A 25,312-nucleotide genomic window follows, 5' to 3' on the forward strand; every position below is an offset into this window, starting at 1 on the left:
CCAATCGTCGATCGTTTAACTTGTTGCGGTAAGCGCTCGGCCATGCAGCATTTCTGGAAAATAACGTTGGCATAAATTGGCAGCTTCGACCTTTTGCCATTCTTTTGCGCCTCTACGCCTATCACAACCACAGAAGAGAATCATCAAACCGGCCAAAAAGCTGCTGAATCGAGGTATATATGTTCAGTATTCAATTGTGGGGCAACCGTTTCAGTAGCAACGAAGGAACATAATGAGAACAAATGGGGACAGGCTTACCGTCTTTTGCCTTGATATCTACATCGTCGTCGAATCGGTTGATGTCGGCCATCCAGTCCACCTTAAAGGTACAAATTCCGAATACCCATTTCTTGACAAACACCACGCTTCGCGGTTGGATTCCATCAGGCAGGTCGGATATACTCCGGTCATACCCACCGTATCGCTTAATCCGGTGTTGGACACAGACCGACAGTTCGCGAGCCTGCGAGCGTTATAGCCATCATCGACCACTTTTTGTGTGAGACGCGAGACTAGATTATGAAACGGACAAAATGAGTTACCGTGGCCGGAAACCTTACACGCCTTACGGACACATGGGCTTTTACTATCCTGACTATCCGTTTCCATCACAGAGGAGTTTCCCATTATCCGTTGTCGGCCATGACGACTTTCCAGATATACGATGAAAATTGGCGAGAGGAAGCCATAATCTGTCGCGGTATGCGGCTACTTTATCTGTTCACCGAAAGCTAACTTTACGGGTCCAGGTGACTTAGCAAGCCATTTGCCGGTATTGAGATTCAACGTATTGCAGCATGGCCTCTAGTTAACTGAGTTTACCGTCATTCACATGTATCCTGGTGGGTGCAGATTTAAGGCTAAGAAGCCTCAGTCAGTCCCATCCAAACCAAAGACGACGTAAAATTCAATGATATCGTGGGTAGTGTATAGACCTAACTATAACGTTCGCTATCCCTCATCACTTGCTAACACAGTTGCACCATCATTTCGAAGACCCCAAGCATGGTACCGGTGATTGCGGACCGCGACAAATCGGCACGTTGGCTACCATACCCAGTGGCTTGCGTTCCACTCTACTGTCGCCCCTGATCCCTTTCACCCGACGAAGCTATATTTTGCTCTTTATACCCGTGATTCGCCACCGGTTCTTTGCCGGCTGGGAATTTTCCTGCAACACCTATCGAGCAGATCCTTGAGGGTATGCGCCAGCCACCACGCTAAGGCCTGGGGTGTAATGGTTATATACCATTATACAAAGACGGATTCCATTAAAACACAGATGTGGAGCCTGCCGTCAGAGACGGAAGAAGCGGTAGTCGTGGGGAGAAGGGCGACCCTGTTTGAACCTAACTCCTGTAATCGCATAATATTATCCCGCACACAGCAAGGACAATACCAAAGCTGGACAAATAGCGATATTGAATCCTTGCATTCTGCCCTGAGACGTCAAGATTGGTATCATGCACCTACATTGCAAGGGCTTTTCCTGTGTAAGACTTTGTTCTGGTGGAATGGTAAACAGCTACACAATTTCTCATTCCAGTGTCGGTCATCTGTGGTCAAAGCACTTACAAGGAGCATCATGGCTATGTGTCCGGTTATAGAATCGATATGCCATTTTGGGGTGATGGGTATATCAGAACCATGACTGTCTGGCGTTTAGGAGCCTGGAATAGGGGATACTGGTGCACGTATGGATCCTGACAATGAGATTGCATACGGTAGTATTTTTGAAAGATACCTCAGACCCTACTGCTCAGGAGTTGCGCTATGTAATTTTAAGTCACTGAAGAATGTCTAAAGTTCCATCGTCTAACCTCCAACAATCCAACTCCTTAGTGTAAGCATTCGGGGTGGGACCGTTAGTCAGAAGGACCAGGGACTTTGATGCTGATCCAAGTGTCCACCATTTAATCTGGCGCTGCAGATAGCATTCTGTTCTTTTATTTCGAGGTCAGTTTCCGATGATCCAGAGCATCTCGTACTGGTGTGATCTGCGGAGAACTGTCACCTGGGGTATTTTCTTGCTCCAAATGCTCTGTCCTTAAAGGTATCAAGAATCCCAACGTGACCGGACCAAACAGTCGAGGGTTCCGTCTCGCACGTGGCGTGGAGGCGGTCCAAATGAACCACTGCGCCGAGATGGAATTCACGACCAGGTCGGGCATAATAGCCTGGGATGCCTTTTGAACTGACGACGGGGATACTGTATTCATCTCGTGGCTTCATCCAGTTGCCGAGGAAGACCCTGCCGCCATAGCCAGCACAAAAGGTGTGTCATTTTCAGAAAGTTCCCACCAGGCAGAAGTGATGCCCGATAGCGCAGGATATGAGGCTGCGCTGTGTGTATGCCAGCACCATGACACCACACCGCTGTTTCCGTCCTGAGTGCGTGTGAGACACCGAAGGGGAGAACACCGCAAGTTGAAGGCTGCGCACACTGGTCAACTTGTGTACAAGATACGATAATTTCTCCTCCTGGTAGGTCCACGCACGCTTCCTCGTCCTAAGCTCGTCATCCATGCACACTCTGTGCAGACTGGGTGGATTCTTGCGGCTGTCCTCGTAGCTCCTTCTACCGTCTTATAGCAGTGCCCTCCCTCCCCACTACACCCACAGCAGAACAAGTGGCACGAGAGCCCAAAAGCAAATTTCATCGCTACCGGTAAAGCACCGCCTGCTGCAATAAAGTTAGCGCATACACTGTCGTCATTTCTGAGGCTTCAGCCCAGTCTTGGGTATCAATTTTGCCGATATAGAGAGTCGATCCAAGGTACCGTACTCAGGCGGCGAGTGATGATAACGGTGTCTTGAAGGTCTTGATCCAGGGTATTCCGGTTTGGGAAACTGGCTGGACTGTCCTCGCAGCTTTCCGGTGAACCCAGCATAAGAGCGACATAGTCGGGCCGACGGCGAAGGCAGTCGAGGTGGCGCCGCCGCCCTATAATCACGTCAGCACATCTCTCATGTTCGCGATGCAGTCGTTGATCCAACGCTCGGCGACCATCCGAGGAAGAATCAATCGAGACTTCGGTGGGGACGGTCCGATCCAAGAGCATGAGGTAGGTGGAAGCAGGATGCTAAGCAGCTTGCGGTTACCGTGGTCGAGGTAAATCACCTCCAATGGTCTCCATCGGAGCAAGTCAGCCTGACTCAAATTAACGGTGCTTTCCAGCAATATGCATGAAGCGCAACCATCTTTGACAGAAGCTATCGTCAATTCGAAATATATTCCGTCGGTATCTGAGGTTGAGACTTACACACCCCTGCAGTCGGTGGAAGGAGGCTTCAGGGTGTAATTCCTTGAGGCATTATCACCAAGCTAGTTCAGGCGAGTGTCAATAATACGTGCAGTGGTCCACATCACTGACCTGATGGCCGCTATCGCCCAGCAACAGTGCAGCCCTATCGCCATGCGCACAAGTCGGACGTTGCAGTGGCTTCCTTCAAGACTGATCGATACTGTCAGGCCTGCTTTGTGGAACAACCAGAGGTGAGCGAAGGTCGCTTAGATAAAGATCTATCCGACTTGGTCTGTAACTCATCACCAATATCCGCAATATTCCCAGTTTGCTGGCACACTATTGACGCCGGCAAGTTGTTATAGGATTTCATCATTACTGACCGAGCTGCAGTTAACTCATGCTTTGTCAACATGGCCGGTTTTCTTAAGATGATGTTTGGATGGCATTTCATACTTTTTCAACCTGCTCCCGCATTCACACCTGCTTCGACAATGAAGTCCTCTTCCCAGCCCTTCCGGCCTGGCCCATGGCTTCGGCTCGACTATCAGCAACTCGACCCAGCTGTTGAGCCTGGAATAACCCTCTGCCCATATGTTCACCAAAAGTCGTTGCGCAAAACGCGTTCAACGCTATATCGCTGGACACCTCGGTAGATGTTGGAAACCGCGCGACCACCTCATCTCTTTTTCCAAATCCAATCACTGACCGCCACACTGTAATACTTCTGTGCCCGAAATGGAAGTTCTAAAGTTAACACAGCCTCCACGACGGACAAGTCGGTGGTACACCATCTACTGGTCACGGAATTAAAGATCACGAGCTTCCCGAAGATGACTGTTGGCAGCTCCATCACTGAGATCAGCCCAGCAGTACAAGGGGCTGAGGTATACCACAAGACATTCTCGTGAGACATATGACTTCCCGCTGGCGGCTATTCATCACTTCCCCGCGTAGGTTCTTTCGATGCATTGCAACGTTTGCAGTGACACTGACCGACATCATCTGCTTTTCAGTTGCTGGGATGGTAGCAGAACCAGATCACCGATCGCCATCCATGTTCTCACTCCTGGTCACGGTTCCAGAGCTGCCGACCCCTTGTTCGCTTCCCACCGTCCATGCCCTGCCAGGTATGAGACCATGTGTGTGGACACTCTGTGTTCAACGACAAGGACCTTGGCCCGAGGATGGTTCGCAGCCGTCATCTGGTCAACTGGTGATAAAGGTACCACCCACGCTGACTACTATATTGGGAGGCATTCATAGTGCTCACAGGCATCCAGAGGGTGTGCCTGACACCTGAGGAGCAGAATGTTTGCAAGATTGAAACGAGATCATGGATGTAAGTCGTTCCTCCAATCTTGTTTGAGGCAAAAAGCTGGATAGACAATCCTCAACAGGGCTTGTCTACCTTCCTGGCAAGCTGAGACTGCTCTGTCGCTAAGCTTCCATGGTGGCCACTAGACTGCGCTGGAAGAGTCCATAGGGTTTGCACTTGGTTACCATACTCACCTTTCCTCTCCTCATCCAGCACACACAACCACATCTTAGTCTGATGCTCTGCCGTGAACACTGCTGACTGGTAACCGACATCCTTCAGCTTCAGACAACTGCGCCTTATGCGGTAGAGCTGGGAACCTCATAGACAGAAATATTGCGAGCACTCTATACTCATCTCGTGGAAAGATACAGGAGATACAATGGGCGCTCTTTGACCACAGCACAATGGTGGAAGATAACACGGGGCTTGAGGCAGCCACGACCTTCCATTCTTCTTCCCATCATCCATCCCTCATCCATGGGCAGTCCCTTGTCGCCAAGATATCTTCGTTCAGCCTTCACACCCGCCTGCCCAGACGGGTAAAGTCGAGCTCTCGGTCCTGGATCACCACGCGGCAGCTTCCGCCGCTATGCGCTTTGCCGCTCGCAGCCAGATGGAGCGTCTGGACCCGTGTGCGTTCATACCAAAACGCAAGCAGCGCTGTCAGTCCACCACCACCATAGTCGCGTCCATCCACATGTGGGAGGAACGCTTTCGCCTCATACCACTGTTCTCCACCTGCACCACCACTAAGAAGAAGCACGGGATCTGCAACTTCGCCCAAGATGCAACGGTACCCCACAAACGTGTTCTCAGATACAATGAGTTCGCGACAATGGTGGTATTATCGCACATCCCCAGCGCTGAATGACCGCTTTCAGTTTTGCTGGTGGCGATGTGAACCGCAAAGTACGGTGTTGGGCAACAAGGAGAACTTTGAGAGTATGTACACCGGTGCATGGACCCTGCTTGCGATACGGATCTCAAGATTCTTCGTCCATACCATCTAATATCATGCCTAGCCGTGCTGGAGTCACTGGATAGTCCAAACAGTGATCACGCGTTAGGCATCCCATCACAGGACCAAAGGTTTCGTTGTCGGCGGAATGCCCCAAGCTCATCCTGCCGAAGATACCGCAGGTCACGAAGTGATAAACACCCAACAACCCGGCCGGAGATGAAGTCAGCCTTTGGGTGCGATTTATTTCAGCTCTGGGTTGACAGCCCGTCAATTGTGTGGTATACTGACGCTGGAACAGAACTGCGCGCGGCCAACATGGCGATTATGTCTTTGGCTGGTATCTTCGGTCATATTGGGTGTTATCTGCAATTGTAGTAGCTGACTAGAGTGCCAAAGGTCAAGAAACCAGTGCTAGGTGCCGGTTACTCGTTGATGGAGACATGAGTGCGTTACCCCCCAATTTTTTTTTGATTATATTGTGTTTTGAAGCTGTAGGTGAAACAATTGGGTGGAGTGGTAGATGTGACATTTGCCACAGCATAAGCCCACAGCCGCAGATTGTGGTACACTGCCCCTGAGCCGTGGATGGCCCTCGTGCCGTGTACCTGCCTTGGGTGGCTACGTCTTGTCAACTTCGTGTTACGCTCGTGGTTCATATATAATTATTTATTCATTTCCTCGACTCGTTATTTTTGCTCCGCTTCCAAGACAACTCTGAAACTCCCATACTCACCGATTCATCGGCACAAGCCAAAACAACTTCACTCGTCCTTACTGACGCCGGACCTCATCTACAACACCTTTCCACCCCTCCACTGCAGTCTACGGCCTCAGCACGGAACATCGAATCGCTCATCACAAAAAGATCCTCCCTGAACTTCACGCGCTCCATAAAAAACGGCATCATCATCAACACTCGCGATCAGACCCCGCGACACAACAAGAAGGCGACCGCCTTGCTACAACCTCGTCCACCCCTCAACGCAGACGCTACCGCACCATCCCCGCCCACTTCTTCCTCACCTGCCATTCCCCATCCTTCTCCTCCGTAGGCAACATTAAATACCCACCTCCAAATCCCTCCACTCTCAGCAAACCTGACAAGATCAAAGCGGTGCACTACCCGCACAGCATCGACCTCCCACTATTCCCCGACGAAGATGTCATTGAAAAGTTCTCTTCACATGCAACAAACAAATATTTGGCAAGACAAAAACTCGCAAAACAAGGAAGTGGCACGAGAGGAAGAGCTCAGGACGGGATGCTGTCAAGGGCAGAAGGTTGATTTTCACAGTGGACAAATCACCCAGGAGGAACAAGACGCCCTTTTGTTGCAGGGTTCTGAAGCGGTGAATTGGAAGTGAAGAAGGAATTCAAGAAGGAAGCGCTGGACAAGCTGTCCTCCCTTCCAGCCGAGCAAGCGGCCGCGATATGAAGTGGTTCAAGCGGGCAGGGGTTGGCCGATTGGCGGGGGGAGGCTTGCTGAGGGCATGCCCGTAACCTGGGGCTAGGATCGGGTGTCTGTTGGGGTTGAAGAGCGGTACACGGCTGTGTAACTGTCGATCAACCTGTTGACTTTGCGTAGTTTGGTAACGAATCATTACTGGATCACACTACACATGTATGCATACTACAACAAACTTGGACTGTTGCTGCTTATGGCCCACAGAAATGATCCTCCCCGCCCGCATATATTCTCCGTTAGCCTCGTGGAAAATTCTCGGACAAAGACTTGGGCCAATGAGATAGAGAGATACCTTTTGGTCGCCAGAATGCCACTTTGCTTGAAGGATTGCAATTACAGTAAATAGAGCGAGGTTCCAACCATGGTTGACCGATCCCATTCTCTTTGGTGTCGACTCCTTCCTTCCGGTTTATACAATACTCTCCTATTCTAGACAGGAAACCAACCCTTTCCCGCAAGGCCAGTCTTGCCTCAATCGCAAACTGGCAGCTACCGTATCCATGATTACTGTCTTCGGGCATCAGGCTCACCACAACAGCACCATGTCCATCTGGTCCAGCTCCCGACTCCAAGACCTGGAGCGCGAACGTTTTGGATGGCTGTTGTTGCGGTCAGATGGCAAAGACGGCTCCTTGACGTCATTGAATACAGCCAAGAGCCTCCGTGTGATTCGGTGAGTGCAGTATCTGACATGCAACCAGCTTCGTGGGCTCTCAGGTGGTCATCCGGAAACCCGGAAACGGCAGGACCAAGAGTGGTTTCTGCGGGAGCTCCCGTGCTGGTACCGAATGGCGCGGGGAGCTGCAAGGTGCTGGAGGGGGAGCCAGAAAGTGAAAAGGCTGCCGATCGTAGGAGGGCGGACGTGGATCGTGAGATCGGCAGGTGTAAAGCTGGAACGGTGGTGGTGGTGGTGGTGGTGGTGTTGTAGCTGAAGACCTGACGATATGACATAGGAATAATCAGCAGGGTCTACCTCTAGATGTTGGTGCCTAGGCTTACCCTTGAGTTTGGGCCTTGTGTTGATCGAGTAGAAATATGGTGGGCGGAAAAGTCACTCCCAGCCACCACAAGGCAGCCAACTCTTCCAGAGTTGGTCAATCTCTGCACCGCAAGTTTTGCGCCAAGCGGTGCCTGTTGGTAAGGTTAGATATTAGGTGGTAGCCACTCAACCTTAGACTTGGTTTCCGGCAGGGGGCTTACCGTACAAGCCCAGATCCTCCGCAGGGGAGGCATCGAGAAAGAACTTTCCCATCTGAAATCGAATTTTGTCGATGACAGTCATGCCAAGAGAAACAAAGGTTACGTTGTCCATGGCCGGGAGGTCCGGTAGGTCGGATGCCGTACCACACGGGCAGGGAGGTTGGCTTCGTTGCAACAGTAAGACGAAAACTGACCCAAATGGCAGAAGCTAATCACGTGTGCATCACACAAGCAGCATTGTGGCGGCAGTAACAACCTCAAGTTGGGTCAGCCAAGCTCTAGAAGCGCTCTTGTGCTGCTCGTATAACAGCCACCGTGTGATCCTTCGAGTTTCAAGGCAGGCAACATGCACTCTCGATCGATCGGTAGAATATTCAGAGAAAATAATGTGACATAGTTACCCTTACCCTTCTGAGGCTATTGGGCCACCCCATCCATCCACCACCATCAGCTTTGAATTTTCATGCGCAAAAACCAGCTCTGATGTCTTTTCTACGGTCGCCCCAGCAGCATCTCCTGGGCATCCTTCAGGTCGTGTCGGCATGTTACATGGCATGGAAGGGCGCCTGCCTTCTTTCTGGCACTCCTACCCGGCCGTGGTGGTCATCACCAACTCGATGGCCCCGGCCTTTGATCCGGGGACATCTTGCTCGTCCATCGCCACCCGGCACATGACGGGAGAGTAAGGGTTGGTGACCTTCCCGTCATCCCTCAATCCTGATGACCATTTCCTTTATTCACCGGGTTGTTGGTGTGTTTTATGAGACAATCAGGAGTATGTGTTCTTTGGATTACTGAATGGGTTGAGCGAACGATTGCTGATTTGCATGGGAGATGGTGTTAACCAAAGGTGACAACAATGAGCTGAACGATTCAAATGAATGATATCCTGGTGGGCAGGAATACATCTCTCAACATCGCTGGCTTCGTCAGGGGCTATGTTCCTTTGCTGGGTTGTTGTTATTTTTTTGCAGGACCCTGTCCGTACTATGGAGCGGTTTGCTATCTTCAGGTGACGAGCTCGGGCTAACAACTTTATATGATTCTGTTGAATTTCTCCCCGGACATCGACCATTTTCAGTGATTGGTCAACGTTGAGCAACTATCTGACCTACATACCCAGAGCAACATAGATCTTGGGTACATCCACAGCGGGACCACCATAAAGAAGAATCAAACAGGTACATCATCCCGGCCGTTCTCACCGCCCAAGACGGCACCCCTCTCTTTGCAACTCTTCCACCCCGCCGTCTTCCTGACAAAAGTCTCCACGGCACAAGCTACAAAGTTCAAGAAAAAGAACAAGACACCCATCGCCCCGTCACCAACAGCCCATCCCCCAAGCCGTGTGGACAAGCCCGGAAAGTAAAAACAAACAGGGGTACCAATGTCTTTCTCAAACCTGTTTTCTTCTCAACGCCAAGTACACCCAAGAAGAGGCCCGAACATAGAAAAACGTCGGGATCGTAATCCTATTCCACACTTTCCCCCAAAAGCCCCTCAGACGTCGATTCGCCGCACGCCCCCAGATCGAGGGCCACTCCTCCGGTTCATCCCATCTCAGGACTGCAAAACGAACGCAAGAGAGAGCACAACGGGAGGCTTCAAGAAGGTAAAACGCTGTCAGATCCAGTTCACCGAGATGCTGGCTCGGATGAGGAGCTGTTCACCGGTGAGTGGTTGAAGTGAAAGACTTCGTAGTCAGGGGCAAAATCCGATGGTTTGGCGCCTGAAGACAAATACGGAAATGACACCTGACGAGGTGCGTGTCTGAAGAAGAGGAGGGCGATCTGACGAGCTGAAGGATAGGCGAATCTGAGCCGGGTATTGGGGTTCTTGTTGTGAGTAGTGGAGAATACCACTGGGGGCCTTCAAGCCCTCGAGGGTTGTTCCAGAGTTTGTAAGCGTTGAAACCCGAGATTTTGGTGGTTGGTGGTCAAGAACAAGGATTTTGAGAGTGTGAAAGTAGAAGATGACCAGACTGGCGTAGGTGCTGTTGAGCCCAGGCCATGTCAGGTGGTGGCAAGTGTTCAGAGACAGGAAGTTGGCCATATGGCGAGCAGTGAAAGCTGATTCCTTTCCTTTTGGCCTAGACAATATCGTGATGAGGCTCGCCAGAGAAAAAGACCATAAAGGGGTGAATACTGTCGAATGCATAATCGTGAGTGAAATGTCGCGCTTTCCGTAGTTGAGAATGACAACATTCATTCGAGATAGAAGTGCTCAAGGAGGGAGAAAGTGGAAGTCGACGCCGCAGTCTTACAGTCTGTAACCCACCTCGTTTAAGTTCAGCACCGAATCCTCAGGCGCTATGCGAGGATCCTGTACCATGTTGCACCGTTGCTGCCACGCAAGCTTCCATAAACCTTGGCTGGTCAGCCTTACACTTGAAACTAGTCCACACTATAGGTCAAGGGTGATCCAACGTTATGTTCCAAACCAAGAACATGTTTCCCCACGGCCCACAGGAAATCGAACATCAGACACGACATCGATGGGTTACCATATCGATATGACAATCAACATAACATCCACTGCTCCGATCACCTACCTGTGTAGGTCATATCTTGGGCCGTGCGGATTGTATACCTGGTCATCATAGTTCTTCTACCATCAGTGCCAGGAGCCGGCCATACCTCGGGGCAGGTTTTTCGACCACGATCCTCACCCTGAGAATCTTCACTGCTTCCGTCAAGATCACTAATGGCACCAAGGTCTAGTGACTCTCCAAGCTGACCAACCAGTCGGTGGACCTGGCGATGATCAAGGCCTGTTGGAGGAAGGAACCTCTATCCATAGTCACGAACAGAACGAGGTAGTAGACAAGAGCGAGACCCGGCACAAGTATAAAGCTGATCTCTTCGCCCAACCTTCAATCATTTCTGTCCTTCCAACACAAATATCTCCAGCCCTCATCTATACCATTCCAGTACCACCAAACCAACATAATGCCTTCCTTCACCAAAGGCCGCCGCTGCTCGCTCGCTCAGCTACTTCTCCGTCCAGCAGGTCCAGTGCCCCCGGTGCCCATCGGGCCCATCTCACCGTCGTTGGCGCAGTTGCAGGCTTCGCCGTCGAGGTCACTGGTGCCGTCCCGAAGTGAACTCGGAGACTGCACCGACGACAGACGCCGCAGTGTGGCCGGCGGTCTCCGTGCCCCGCATGCTCAAGGCGCGCCCCATCTTGACTGGCCGCCAGGCACTCCCCAACCGCCCCCGAGGGTGTGCCCCAGTTTGAGTTCGACAGGTGCTTCAAATCATCAACGGTAGCGTCCTCCTTGAGGTCCGGTGGAGAATAACGGTGGGTGCTTGCGAATGACTCCTTTGAAAATATGGCTGACACGTTTATGCGATAGGCATCCGCATCAGCGGTCTTCCTGCTACCTGCATGAACCTTGCTACTGTTCTTGATGGCGACGCTTCTGGTGGACCCCCCACACCTTGCGGCTCTGACTGCCTGCTGTACAACAACCTCAGTGCCGCCGAGTACAACAACCTGCGCGGTATCTTGAACGACTGCCGGCAGCTTAGGTCTTCTCTCGACTGGATGTATGGTAGGGAGGCAGAGGGCTGAAGCCATTGGGACTGGCACCGATTTTCTAAGAGGTTATTTTGTTCCTGTCGCTCATTTGTTGCATGTTTTCGAGGATGTACTGCGCAGTTCAGCTTGGTGTAGGTAGCAGGTAGCAGAGCCGGTCGTTGCCCAGGTACACAATACCACTACGCTGGCGTAGAAACCAATGTTCCCTCAAGAATCACAGTGTCTTGCCCTCTTCCAACAATGCGACAAACTCCCAATCTTCCTCGTCCTGGTCTCTGCCCGTTTGGTTGTCACGAGCTTCATCAAAAAGTATACCTCTTCGTCTTCCCCAACCTCCCAGAACCCCTTGTTTTGTCATTTCCCCGCCAGCACGGCGCCAAAGTCCTCAGGCATCTCCATCATGCTAGCCCCATCGTATGCCCTGTCCCAGCGTCCGTCTTCCTGTGCCCGCTTGACCTCTGCCAATCCTGCCTCTTCCATTCTTCCTGCTAGGTCAAGGCAGCAACCTTTTTGGACGTTGCGCTTGGACCACATGCTGTTCTTCCTTCGGGGGTGAATCGCTGGAGGAAGTAGAGCGAGTCGAGGGCCTTGCGCTGGCCGTCGATCCAGCCGTAGCAGAGAGCGCAGTCGATGGCCTCATCGTAGGAGATGGAGGGAATGTTGGAGTTTTCTTGAAATCTTGAGCCAGATTCCGAGGGGTGTTGTCGAATAGTTCGTGCAACCAGCTGGTGAACGAGGCAGAGGTTGGGAAAGAGAGGGTTTCCGGGGTTGGTTAGCGGTGGAGTCTGAGCGGCGGTCGTTGTTTGTGGGGTTGGCATGGATGGTGGTTTTGCTGCTTCTGCTGCTGTTGCTTTGACCCGCGCGGGTGTCGGTTTGGGCAGAGCTGAGCTCGGTGTTGAGGCTTCAGCGACTGACTGAAGGGCTTTGGCTGCCGCGGAGCGACTTCGGGTCGACTCATTTTCGGAACTGATGGATAATGAATGATGAAGAGAAGACGTTCGACAAAGCCAACAACTTGGGGCGCGTTGTGAACACCCCGCGCCAAGGCCATGTGTAAGTCCGGGGTCCGGGTTTCGGGTTAGGGTTTACGAGCATGTCATTGCCCCTGAGCCCCTGACTCCCACCTTTGCATCTGGGTGCCAAAGTAAACATGAGACTTAGGTTCCATCTCAAACCGATGGGAGAGGACTATCCGAAGATACCGAGCCATGATAACTAATCCAGAAAACGATATGAGGACTGCGGACCAACTCCAACAGCTTTGGTAACCCCACTTGGCGATGTCGTGATTGTGCGCCATCGCCATTTGTCATCCATCCCGCCTTGTCACAGAGATAAGTACGAGGATATCATGGGTTTCGAGAGCTCTTGAAAGAGCGTCCTCAACACTGATTATTATTTTACCTCTCTGGTAACGAAACAATCCTGACTCTGTCAACATGGCTACCCGGAAGAAGCTGCTGCACCCACAGCGTTTATATGCCCAGTCTCGCTCCATACAGGAGCATGGCGCTACCCCGGTGCTGTTCCCAATGCCAACTTTTCTCCCCGCATCTCAAGTCCTTCATTCAAAAGCTCGAAGCTGCCAAGTTCGATGCCTTCTTCATGGCCGATCACCTAGCAGTCTTGAACATGCCCATCGAGGCCCTGCAGCGATCTCACCGTCACCTCTCCTTTGAGCCATTCACTCTTCTGTCCGCATTGTCCGCTGTGACAGAGAGATCGGCCTCGCGGCCACAGCCTCGACTACATACGACGAACCGTACCACGTTGCCCGCCGCTTCGCCAGCTTGGACCACCTCTCCTCCGGCAGAGCAGCCTGAACATCGTCACGACCGGCAATCCGGAATCTGCCAAAGAATTTTAGGTTGGATGAGCATATGGAGCATTCTGAGCGGTACAAGCGAGCCAGGGTTTTACGAGGTTGTCACTGGGCTGTGGGATAGTTTCGCGGACGACGCGTTCGACTCTCAGAGTCAGGTCCGGGATCTACTTGATCCTTCCAAGCTTCACGTACTCAACCACAAAGGGGAGTCTCAAAGTGAGGGGCCTTTGAACATTGCGAGACCGGTACAAGGGTGGCCAGTGATTGTTCAGGCTGGGCAGTCAGAGCCGGGAAACAGCTTGCCGCAGAGACGGCAGAGGTGGTGTTTTGTTCGCCGAGGGATATTCAAGGTGCGAAGGAATTGTATGAGGATATCAAGGGAAGGGCAGAGAAAGTATGGCAGGAATAGGGACAGCTTGAGGATTCTGCCGGCCGCCTTGGTGATTGTTGGTGATACGGTTCAGGATGCCAAGGAGAAGAGGTTGAAGCTTGATAGCCTGGTTCATTATGATAGCGCGATTGCCTCGCTGTCCATTGCTCTTGGTAGCGATGCTTCCAGGGTTCGATCCTGATGGTCCACTGCCAGATGATATTGCAGACACCAACGCCAGCAAGACTGGGAGAGCAGGGGTTATCAAGCTCACGCAAGGATGAAGGCCTGACAGTCAAACAGCTTGCCCAAAGATATGGAGGTATGCAGGGCTGGCCTTTGTTGGTACCCCAGAGCATTGCTGACGAGATGGGAGGAATGGCTGTCACAAGGGGCAGATGGTTTTACTGTCACTTTCCCATTTGTCCCCCAGGGAATAGATGATGTCACGCAGAGACTGGTTCTGAACTTCAGAGACGGGGCTTGTTCAGAACTGAGTATGAGGGGAGTACTTTGAGGGAGCACCTTGGACTGTCCAGGCCGAACAATCGTTTCTTTACCTGAAACAAATGCACGTATGAAGGGGTCTTGCCTGATGGATAAATCCTTCAGTAATCAAATTTCCACTTATGTCTGCCCTCAGTGGCTTTTGTTGGAGAGTGGGAACCTGGCGGTTGAAGGCTGAAGCCCGGAATCTCGACCTGATGTGTAACGGTCTGTAACGGTTTTCCTTTTTCTTTGCATCCGCTCTTTGGCAATCTCTAATAAAGTCTAAATAAGGTTTGATACACCTTCAGTCAGCAAAATACCTCCAAAGGAATGAACATTTGCCTTTCTGCTCCTATCTACCAGACACTCCCATCCTGATCCTCAGTCAACAGTCGAGTTTTATAACCATCGATTTGTGCAAGGCAACAAAAATGTCGAAGCACAGCGGCCAGGCTCGAGTCGACCGGCAGTGAGTCCGCCAGCGGCGATACCCAACCCTCAACCCCCATCCGCTAAAAAGACCCAAAACATCGAAAGATGATGATGGCACAACGGCAGGTCCTGGTCCATCCCGGGATCTTTGCCTTCTCAACCTTCCAGTCGACATTCTGACCATCATCTGTCACTTTATCCAAGAGCAGGATACCGCACCACCTGCCACCTGTATACCAGGACACCAGTCCAGAATACCATTACTATTTACCCCGGATCAGCATCGACAGCGCCCCCCAAAACCAGTGTGGTTCAGCGGACAAGCCTCGCTTTTGAACTTTGCTACGACTTGCAAGTATCTTCGAGCAGTTTCCACGCCAGTCTTATACCGCCCGATCAATCCCAGCCACGGTCTTGCATCCAATGACTATTCTCAAGAAAGGAATTTGAAGAAGCTAGTGACCATGAGACGCCCATGGAAAGGATACTGGACACTCTGCTAACAAGAGTTCTCTCAATTTCGTACTCTCATCTCACGCCTGAACTGTGGCACCTGGTGCGCCACGTCAATATACGGGTCGGCTATGAGGGCAAGTGTGAGAAAGCGCACCTCCTATCTTCAAGAAAAGCTCAAGTGACCCACAAAGAAAGGCCGACCTCAGGTGTCTGTGGGAAAGTGATCTCGACCAGGATGATGAAGTGGCTCGCCGTAATCACCTAATGGCCAACTTTCTATCGTCTGCTGCACGAGTACAACCTACCGTTAGAACCTTAGCTGTGCCCAAAGACTGGATGGGATATAGGTGTATCACGCCTCTGGCCATTCTCTGCCTCGCAAGACGGCTGCGTAGTGTCCGCAACATCCTCGACGCGGACTGACAAGAACGAATCAATCCCTTCCGAATGGAAACATCGGTGATGCCCAAGTCACCAATATTGTCCTCTGTCCTGATTTGGACACACTGGTTCTTGATGGTTCTTCTGCATACGATGCTCCACGGTCATGTCACCGTCCAGTCTTTTTCCACTCGGCACTACTACGGCTGGAACCCAAAGATACTCTTGCTGGTAGCCGCCATGCCCAGCCTGAGGCTTCTTTGAGCTCCGAAGGTTTTACGTCCAAGCGCCCTGGGGTTCTCTTCGGTGTACCGATCCAGCAGTAGCACTCCCAAGACCCTTGTTTCCCTGACCCTGATGCACCCCGAAATCCTTCACAGGTACGCTCTCGACAGCATCCTCCGGTTTTGTCGTCATCTCACGAGACTTCGCAAGACGCTCATCGAGACGTGTAAAGCCCTCGAGGGCTTCATGCTTTACTATGTAGACGGGCTGTGGTAGGAAGATCCAGTCGCATTTTGGTGAAGACGTCTCCCGGAAGAGATTTCCTGCACTGAGGGCCGGAACAAACTCTGGAAGAACAACTACCAACCCTTTGCGGGCATTGGTGACACTGCCCGCCCCGGAGCTGTTCAGAACCGGCGAGGTGAAGTTGATTGTCCAGGAAAGACCAGGCGAGGATCCGGACAACGCCTAGACGGCGTTTGAACGGGAGGTGGGTTGGTGGCCGTGAGAGAGGAGAGAAAACATTGTCACATCATAGGTGAGGGCAGTGTCGGACATAGCGCGCCAATAGCTGCAAGGCTATGATGTATGTAGGGGTCCTGTATGGACTGTGAAACAAGGAGAATTATTCAGACTGCATGAGGGAAAACAGATCAATCGTAACACAGAGACTTTGCATTGGATGGGCGGTAATTGTAATGGGCACGCGAGAACCTGTCCGTGGAGAAGTGATGTGCAGCATTTTCTCCCCCCCCCCCCGGCCCATAAGCCACCAACCCTGGTCCAGCTGGACTATAGACCTCGAATAGGGAATCACTGGAGTTCAACGCCCGGAGATGGCACATCGACAGTCCTCGCTGATTCTTGGCGAAGCTCCTCACCGAAGCCTCATACGACTGCAGTCATGTATGTATGCAAGGCACCTCTATCTCCAGTTCCCAGGATACCGGAGACGAAGAGTTCGCAAGTCGCCGGATAGAGAAACCCACGGCGGTATTCCGGCGATGTGAACCCTGAAACCAGAGGGTGTTCCTGGTACCAAGGATGACTTGCATCCTGTCTAATTTAATTAAGTTAAGAGAGAGACGTCGTCCCAAAGACCATTTAAGGTAGTGGAGGGCAGCAAGTGCGGTATTTCTGCCAGGTATGTTGACCTTTGTTCATCGCCAGAAAACATGGTAAGGCTCTCGGCGGTGAGGTGCTCGGTAACGGTTGTGGAACAGTGGTGACTTTCTGGGGCTGTCATTCGTTGGCGTTCGACATCTACACTGGTCTTGTCCGATGTAGCGCCGGCAGATTTGGGGCTACAGAGTACTCCTGGGTGAATGAGGCCCATGTGTTGCAGATACCGGTATGCACGGCACAAGGCGACCAGAGACAGGCGTCTGATGGGAAGTCTTAGATGATGTGCTGGGAGCTGTATCGGCGGATCATGAACCTTTTTGATGACCATCTCAAACGGTGAAGCCGTGATTGGACAAGGAAATATGTTCGTTGGTGCGCGAGCTGCCTTTTCACATCAAGCGCGTCTGCCGGCACTTTGTTCGAGGCGACCCCACGCTCACCACTGTTTTCCGGGGCCCTGCTAGCACGGCTACAGGGGACGGGAGTGGCTGTTCGCCTGTTTCTGCTCCCGTCCATCTCCCAGCCCAACGGTCCTCAACTAGCCCAAGCAGGAGTCGCCTAATTCCCAATCATCACCAAACCCTCACTTTCCACTCTCGCCCGGCCGCCAGGTATGCCAAAATTTAGACAGCTACCACACCCGTCCTCCCGCTTTCACCGCCAAGCCATTGACAACTACATCGTTTTGTGGGGCTCAACCATGCTGGGTACATGCATTTGAGCATTTCCTCAGGGGGGCCTCCCAGGAGACAACTACCACTTTCCACAATTTTTGATATGTTGTCTTGTGTGTGACTCGACGCTAGGACCAGTCAAAGGTACCCTCAACGCCACCACCCTCACAGCCGCCGTAAGATGTCTGGTCCACGAAGCCGAGTCAAGGATGGCCAAGGCCGCTTCGGCATGCCGTCTTATCGAGATGAGGCCTAATCAAGCCAGAGAGAAGCTCTCCAGAGTCCGACATGTCCCGTTTGGTTGTGGAGGCTCTGTTGGAAACAGAGGTATAAAGATGGACAAATATGCCATACCGGACGAGATAGAATGTGCAAGACACCTCCAGCCCAGTATCGGTTTCTAGGCCAGCCCATCTCACCATGGCAGACTACAACAACCCGTACGAGGACGGTCAGGAGGGGTGGGACCAGGGGTACTCGGACCAGCAGTACTTGAACCAGCAGTACTCGGGTACTAACATTCCCCGTACGACTTACATCGACCAGAACGCCCTCACATCTCTTGCCACCAACGCAGGACCTTCGTACCCATATCTCTCTACAGGTTCAGCTAGCCACGACGACCCAGGGTCCTACATACCGCCTCACCCTGGTCTCGCCACTCAACCCTGGGATATGGGACCATATCAAGCCTGGACAACATCGTCCTTACCTCCCACTACTACTTATACATGACATCCGGCGCTTTCTCTGACCCCACTGCCACCGGCTTCCCGGACATTGCTCCCCTCTCGGACAGCTTGCCTCCCATCCTGAGCAGTACGTTGTCCGCTGTTCACACTTTTCTTTGCAAGATCAAGACCACTGACCCTTAAATATCAGACAGCTCGTGGAGTACCAGAGCGGCTACGACTACTCCTACGGCCAAGCTCCTCCTCGAGAACCCAGCTCATCCCCCTCCCAACTCAGATGTGACATCTGCAACGAGAACTTTGCAAATCAAAAGAACTGGGACCGTCACCTCACCTCTGAGAAGCACCTCAGCAACGTCGGTGAGGACGACCCCGACGTCCCAAAGTACAGATGCGCATGCACCTACTCGGTAGCTCGGAAGGACAACTACCGCCGGCACCTCAAGCACTGCGCCTTTCGTATCGACTTTGCTTATGTCTGCACCTGTGGGGAGCACACTCAGGACAAGGAGTATCATGAGCAGCATATCGACAATTGCGGACGCAAGAGACATAAGAAAGGGCACAAATGGTAGAATTTGGTTACCTATCTATTCTATGGAATAAGAGGTGGCAGCTCTGGAGCGGTCGATTTCATTTCTGTTTTCGTTTCACGGCTTTGTCTCAAGATTTTGGTCCCCACGGACTCGAGAACGTCAGTCGCTTCAGCAATAATTTCCCTTTTCTTTTCGATTACGGTACCTATCAGCACACGGCTTTTATGATGACTTACGCCATTTTTTTTTCCCTTTCGATACGTATTCATTTTTTTTTCATTTGTTACACGAGACGAGAGTGCCCGGGCATTTATGAGTTGGAAAGGGGGGGGGGGGGGAAGAGCTGTTCGGCGAGCAAGGGACTAATGAGGAGGAGGCAAATGGTACCATTTGAATGCCTATTAACATGTTTTCCTTTTTCTTTTCTTTCTCCAATAATTACAATCGCTTTCCCACCCCATCAACCATGACAAAGTGAACCCCCCAACCCCCCGACTAACCCTAAAATACCTCCCCTTATTCACCACCGGCGCCTCAGTCCTCTTCACAGCACCACCGGTCCACTTCTGCGTAACCGTACTCCTCACCACAACAACCGGCGTCCCATCCGCCCGGCTCATCATCTGCTGCTGCTGCTCATGCCCCACCGGCCTCGCCTGAGGCGCCACCGTCGGCCCAGGAACCACATACCCTGTCAAGCTCGTCGACACATCAATCAAAATCCCCTCGTCCGTCTCCTTGTAGAACCCCTCGCATCGAAACTGTCCAGCTTGAACGGTTGCGGGACCGGCACAGCCGGCACAGGCGCCTCCACCCAAAGGTTCATACAAACCGGGTAATTCTGCGCGCCTCCCTTGTCCTTGGCGAAGTGAAGCGCGATGATCTCGTGACGGAGGACATAGGGTCCCGGCTTCAACCCACGCGGGATCTCCACCTGCCACGAGTTATTCCTCGCGATCATCACGTCCGTCGCCCACTTCCCCGCCGGACTTCCCCATGTCCCCGGCTCTCCCGGCACGAGGACAGGGTCGGAGTCGTCGAGCTTGGTCAGCGGAGGTTTGTCTTGGAGACAGATCCGCACCCGTCAGCGTGTTGAGGCAGGGGGCGATGTAAGCCAGCACCGGGCCGACGTGGCCGATCGGCCAGCCGTTCCACTGGATGTGAACCTTTTCCCCCGCCCGAACGGGGGCGTGGGCCGAGGGGGGAGCGCCGGACTTGTGGCAGATGATCTCGGCCGAGGCGTACTCTGCCGGGCCGACGTAGCCGTCGTCGGCGTTGGAGGAGGACCAGCCTACCCGGTTGGGGAAGTTGGCGATGTTGGGGCGGGGGTCGAAGCCGTTGTAGAGCACGCCGTTGACGAGGATGTGGGCGAGGTGGGAGTGAGCCAAGGCTTGGGAGGCTGCGGCTCCCAAAAAGGAGGAGGGAGGTCGAAAGGAGGGGCATGCTGTCAGATTATGCAGGTTGCCGGGAGCCGAAAATAATCAACAGCAGGAAAAAGGGGGAGGATGGGAATAAAAGATGTGAGCTATAGGGTTCAGTCCTTTGAGAGTGAGCTGACCAGGCGGCTATTGTTGGCGGCAAGTAGACAAGACAGCCCAGCCTGTTGTGTTGGGATGACAAGCAAATCCAGATATTGGGGTGCAGAGGCGGTTGATATTTATCCTTATTGGAGACAATAACATGATGATCTGGAGCTGGCTTGCCGAGTGGGCTCCGCATGATCGTTCTGCTAAGAGATTCAAATTGCATCTCACGCCTCTTCCCGTTCCCTGTTGCAGAGAAAGAAGGCACGGTTCGGCCGTAATGCGGTCTCTTGCCGTCTTGTCGATGATGAAGCCTGGTTGCTGGGATCCATCGTGGTGTTTGTTCTGTCAGGGGTCCACTTACACAGTGGGTTGCCAACATTGTACATGGAAAAAGACCATGGTGTTTGCTCTGCAATGCCTCTTTTTGGGAAAATGCAAGGTTAGGAACCAAGGACCGAGGACTCCCGCCGATCTCCCCACCGAACCCTCACCTCATGATCCTAAACAATGAATCCTTGAGACGTTGCGGACACCAACAAAGAGAGAAATGGTGATGATCCGGCAGGGAGGGGCAGAAAAGACTTGTCACGGAAGGGAGCGTTGCGTTATTTGTCCAATTCAGTTAGTGTCATTTGTCCCATCTGCCACGCCGGATAAAACGTCTCTTGTTCTTCAGGCTTGAATGGGCCGGTAGTCAAGTGTGGATCCGCGGATCAACACACTCACGCCACTGTTTTCTGGGGAATGTGGGGCTCGAATTCATCTATCTGAGATGCTGCTTGTTAGTTACCTGTTCCGTGTTTGAGGGTTTTCAAATGATGTACAAAATGCGGCAGATTCTCTCGGCGGGAAAATACCCACTGCAGTTGAGCTAGTTTTCTTTTTGATTTTGATTTGGAGTCATTCTTTCAACTATACACTCGAGAAAGTTTCTTCGGTCTTGGAATCGATATCCAGCCCCTGCACCATGTTCCCCCACGCAGACTTCCTCACCCCCATGGAACACACCTGACAACGGTTCTGGAATCTGTGCCGCTAATGGAGATGCACATCATTGACCGGTCTCTCTCAAAGGATGCGGCACAGGAGGCCTATTGCCAAGTCGGGGAACTGTCCAGGGCAGCCTTGGTAACCCATCGCTTGCATGGTGCCAATCAGGAAGCCAGGCACAGGGGGGCCGACAACGACATATGGCCTAGGGGCGGTTTATATAGGGCTGGTTTTCATGCAGCTGCCTTATGGGTACCAAACCTGACCTCACTCATGGTGAACGAGGAGACCAGTGAATGGGATCCAGGTCCAGACCTGCTTCCATGCCATCACTGTTGATCTCTCGAAGACGACGTCAAATCCGCATCATGTCAGAAAATTTTGTTGGTTGTTACTCATTTCTTGGTACCCATCCTCACTTGATCCTGTTTCGCCCTCTCTGTCCTGTCGCCATTCCCCTGACATCAACCAAGAATTCACCTACCCGGCAAGACCCTGCAAACCTGTCCCTCAACATGCCGACCCCAACGGACATTTTCACTCTTGCCTCCAACCCCAGCCACGTGGTGGGCATGGTATTCCGGTTTCCAAACAATGACCACTGCGGTTCACCAACATGGATCCAAGGATGCCATGCCATCCAACCTCCCTCCCAGACCTCCCTCACCGAAACCTCGTATCCCCTCACCTCCTCACCTACCACCCCAACCAACCAGCCAAAAACCCCGAATCTCCGCTTGCGTAACAACGGAAAGGCCCCTCCCTTCCAGTTTCATGCCCGCCAAAGTTCCACAACATATCGGGCTTATAGTCGGCTTCCGTTCGCGGGAGTCGGTGCGTTCTAACCCGTGTGGCTTGCCTGGGGTGGTGTGATCCCGAACGCCACGAGAGATGTGGCTTTCAGGAGTTTGGTCCCTGGGAAATGGCTGACCGAGATAGTATCGAGACTGGTTTTGAATCGATAGACGCGGTGGGAAGGGCCGGAAGACCCGGTTCACCGTTCAAAGCACGCCGAACAACATTCTTTGTGAGCCAAGAAAGGAAGATGCACCTAGGCAGCCAAGAGTTGGCCGTCTTTAAGACCACCCCAGGCCAAATTTGAAAAGAGATCTTGTTCAGCACTCCGCTGGAAAGGAAGTAGGAACCGTACCAAAAGACAAAGAACTAATCTATTGTGCTTTCAAGTTTGAAACCAAGAACAGGAAAATCCATTAAGCTATATAATTAAATCAAACAACGCCATATGCTTGTGTCAATCCCAAGTTCCCAACCCCATCTTCCTAGCCCCACGTATGGTCGACGAGCCGCCCCAAAGGATACCCAAAATATATACATGCCCCCACCCCTCCACAACCATCACACGGTCAAAATATCATATCATCCGAAGCGGAAGCCTTTTGTTGTAATCCCCCTTTGTGTGTCCCTCCTTTCATACATACCATCCACTCTCCGTCATATCTTACCACCTCCAAGAACAAAACAAAAAGTAATGCACAATATACAAATTATACCCATTCAGTATCAACAACGGCAGCGTGTGATACCAAGGAAAGTCATTCTTTAACCTGTACGTCACCGCGCTAATCACACCGCCGATCGTCAGTATCGTCCAGAACCAACAGAGCAGTCTCATGTTTCTGAACTTGTTGCTCTTCTTGTGCGCCTTCTTGTCGCCCGACGCCGCCCAGAGGAGCTCAATCCCAAACAGGCGGTCCTTGATGGCTGTGAGGTAGGCGTACGACTGGACTATCATGACGTGCTGGACGTTGAAGCCGTATTTGGCCTTGGCCCAGAAGCGGAAGAGCAGGGAGCCGTAGATGATGGAGGGGATGGCGAAGGCGAGGTTGTAGTACTTGAACCATTCGGGGCGGAAGATGAGGAGGAGGGTGCCCGGGATGGGGGAGATGAAGATTCCGAGGGAGACGGCCGAGTAGTAGAGGAGACCTGTTGATGTCAGCATTGATCGCAGTAAAGGGATGGGAAAACGTCGAGGGTAAACACACCACAGAGATAGCAAACCTTCTGAATGAAGGAAAGGTTCGAAGTCCAGAAATGCTTGGTCGTCAGGAGCGTCGTGCTGCCTCTGGCCCAGCGCATCTGCTGCGAGAAAAAGGAGCGTGGGGTGTTGGGGCAGATGCCCGTCGCCAAGCAGAGAGGCACGTACTTGACCTTCCAGCCGCGGTCAACAGCACCGAAACTGCATCTCGTTAGCCCCACTGTCATCTCCCGTCAACAGCCAGAGCAGTCAAGACTCACCCAGTATGAACATCCTCCGAAAACCCAATCTCGGCCGTCCCTCCCACCTCGACCAGCGCCTCCCTCCTGTACACGGCATTGCTCCCCACACAAATCGACGCACCCCATTTGTTCCGGTTCACCTGCACCACGCGATAAAACAACTCCTGAGTCGCTCCAGCACCCTGCTCAACCCAAGTCTGGTCATCAGTCACCCTGAAAAACTGCGGACTCTGGATGATAGCCGTCTTGGGATCCGCCATGTGCTCAACAACAAGCTCCTTGAGGAAATCGGGACGAGGGCAGAAATCAGCGTCAAAGATGGCAAAGAACTCCCCCTCCGTCCTGGCAAAAGCCCACCGGAGGTTGCCCGCTTTGCGCAGCCTTGGACGGTCCTCACGGACAATGTAGTTGAAGCCGTACTTCTCTGCCAGAGCCTTGATGGCCGGTTGGTCACCATCGTCAAGGACATAAACCTTGAGCTTTGCCGCGGGCCAATCAAGCTTGATGACGTGCTGGTAGGTGTTCTCGATAATCTCCAAGGGCTCAGAGCAGCAAGGCAGGTAGACATCCACCGTCGGGGCAGTCTCATTGTTGATCGGATACTTCTCGACCAGCTCCCGGTGGCTCTTGTAGTCCCAATCCTTGCCGACCACACCGACAAAGTACGAGATGATGAGGTAGACGTTGAGGAAGCCGACAAAGACACCGTACCAGGCGAAAATGGGCGCGCAGACGGAGAAGAGCCACATGCCAGCCGAGAGGGTGAAGAAGGAAAAGAGGCCAAAGATGTAGAGCGGGATGCGGTTCGTGTGCAGGTACATCATCTTCTCATCGTCGGTTGGCCCGGTGGGGAAGACCAAGCCTGGTTCCTCCCTTGGGCAGTAGGTCTCCCGAAAGCGTTCATAGAGACGCTTGAATGGATTCCTGGATTTCTTTCTGGGCGTAGCGGCTGCCTCCTCGCCGGCCTTCTCCGCGTCAGTAGAAGAGAAAGCAACAGGCTGGGTGCCCTTCTCAACGTCAGCACCGGCCTTTTCATTGAACACTTCCTCCTGTGATAAAGCGGCAGTCTGCTGAACATGTTAGTATCTGGTTCAACCTTGAATCAGGAAGCAGGTTGCTTACGATTGTCTCCCCCTTGATTGTTTGTGTTGGGGGCGGCCGTGTCAGTGCTCTTGCAGGAGGGGTGACATCGGCAACGGGGAGGTCCTGAGTTGGCCAGCGTTAGTACATCGTACGGCGATATTAACCGTGGTTGCACTTACTCCAGATGTCCTCCTCGAAGACGCACTCTGTGCTGACGAGTCCACATCTGATGGGTCTCTGAAAGGATCTGGAGTGGCCAGGCTTAAACTGGAACTCGGGGTCTCTGGTATCTCGGGCCGAAGCTGATCCTGACGAGGCGCCATCCCGATCTATAGCTGCGCCTGTATCGGCAGCGAGGCTGGAAAGGGGAAGGGAAAGAAAGAAAAGACTGGTCGTGGAGAGGACGACCGACCACGCAGGTGGGAAAGATCAAAAGGGAAAGAAGAACACAAGAGAGAGACTTGCAACCCAGACGGAGAAAAGAACGACCGTGTGAGGTGTGCAACGCACGACAAGGCCACGATATAAGACGAGCAGC

General features: G+C 52.5%; 6 protein-coding genes across 6 annotated transcripts; 3 read left to right on the forward strand and 3 right to left on the reverse strand.

Moving 5' to 3' along the window:
* Positions 1 to 11,140: 11,140 nt before the first annotated feature.
* QC763_0101840 (uncharacterized protein) lies at positions 11,141 to 11,938 on the forward strand (the record flags this gene model as incomplete). Its single annotated transcript, XM_062906405.1, has 2 exons — positions 11,141 to 11,438; positions 11,548 to 11,938. The coding sequence occupies 2 exons, from the start codon at positions 11,141 to 11,143 to the stop codon at positions 11,763 to 11,765; spliced, it is 516 nt and encodes a 171-aa protein (XP_062761287.1). The 3' UTR covers positions 11,766 to 11,938.
* Positions 11,939 to 12,220: 282 nt separating this feature from the next.
* Positions 12,221 to 12,550, reverse strand: QC763_0101850 (uncharacterized protein; the record flags this gene model as incomplete). The annotated part of the gene is made up of 1 exon (XM_062906406.1): positions 12,221 to 12,550. One exon carries the CDS (start codon positions 12,548 to 12,550, stop codon positions 12,221 to 12,223), a length of 330 nt encoding a protein of 109 aa, XP_062761288.1.
* A 787-nt stretch (positions 12,551 to 13,337) lies between these two features.
* QC763_0101860 (uncharacterized protein) lies at positions 13,338 to 14,129 on the forward strand (the record flags this gene model as incomplete). The annotated part of the gene is made up of 1 exon (XM_062906407.1): positions 13,338 to 14,129. One exon carries the CDS (start codon positions 13,338 to 13,340, stop codon positions 14,127 to 14,129), a length of 792 nt encoding a protein of 263 aa, XP_062761289.1.
* Positions 14,130 to 18,129: 4,000 nt separating this feature from the next.
* QC763_0101870 (uncharacterized protein) lies at positions 18,130 to 19,395 on the forward strand (the record flags this gene model as incomplete). The annotated part of the gene is made up of 2 exons (XM_062906408.1): positions 18,130 to 18,413; positions 18,592 to 19,395. 2 exons carry the CDS (start codon positions 18,130 to 18,132, stop codon positions 18,974 to 18,976), a joined length of 669 nt encoding a protein of 222 aa, XP_062761290.1. The 3' UTR covers positions 18,977 to 19,395.
* Positions 19,376 to 20,656, reverse strand: QC763_0101880 (uncharacterized protein; the record flags this gene model as incomplete). Its single annotated transcript, XM_062906409.1, is given in 5 exon segments — positions 19,376 to 19,432; positions 19,438 to 19,698; positions 19,770 to 19,999; positions 20,019 to 20,336; positions 20,530 to 20,656. Coding segments are annotated over 5 exon segments (993 nt in total).
* Positions 20,657 to 22,724: 2,068 nt separating this feature from the next.
* Positions 22,725 to 25,097, reverse strand: QC763_703380 (uncharacterized protein; the record flags this gene model as incomplete). Its single annotated transcript, XM_062915342.1, has 5 exons — positions 22,725 to 23,397; positions 23,457 to 23,650; positions 23,710 to 24,758; positions 24,814 to 24,897; positions 24,954 to 25,097. 5 exons carry the CDS (start codon positions 25,095 to 25,097, stop codon positions 22,913 to 22,915), a joined length of 1,956 nt encoding a protein of 651 aa, XP_062761292.1. The 3' UTR covers positions 22,725 to 22,912.
* Positions 25,098 to 25,312: the final 215 nt, after the last annotated feature.

Source organism: Podospora pseudopauciseta (assembly GCF_035222475.1).
Source record: "Podospora pseudopauciseta strain CBS 411.78 chromosome 7 map unlocalized CBS411.78m_7, whole genome shotgun sequence".
NCBI classification, from domain to species: Eukaryota; Fungi; Ascomycota; class Sordariomycetes; order Sordariales; family Podosporaceae; genus Podospora; species Podospora pseudopauciseta.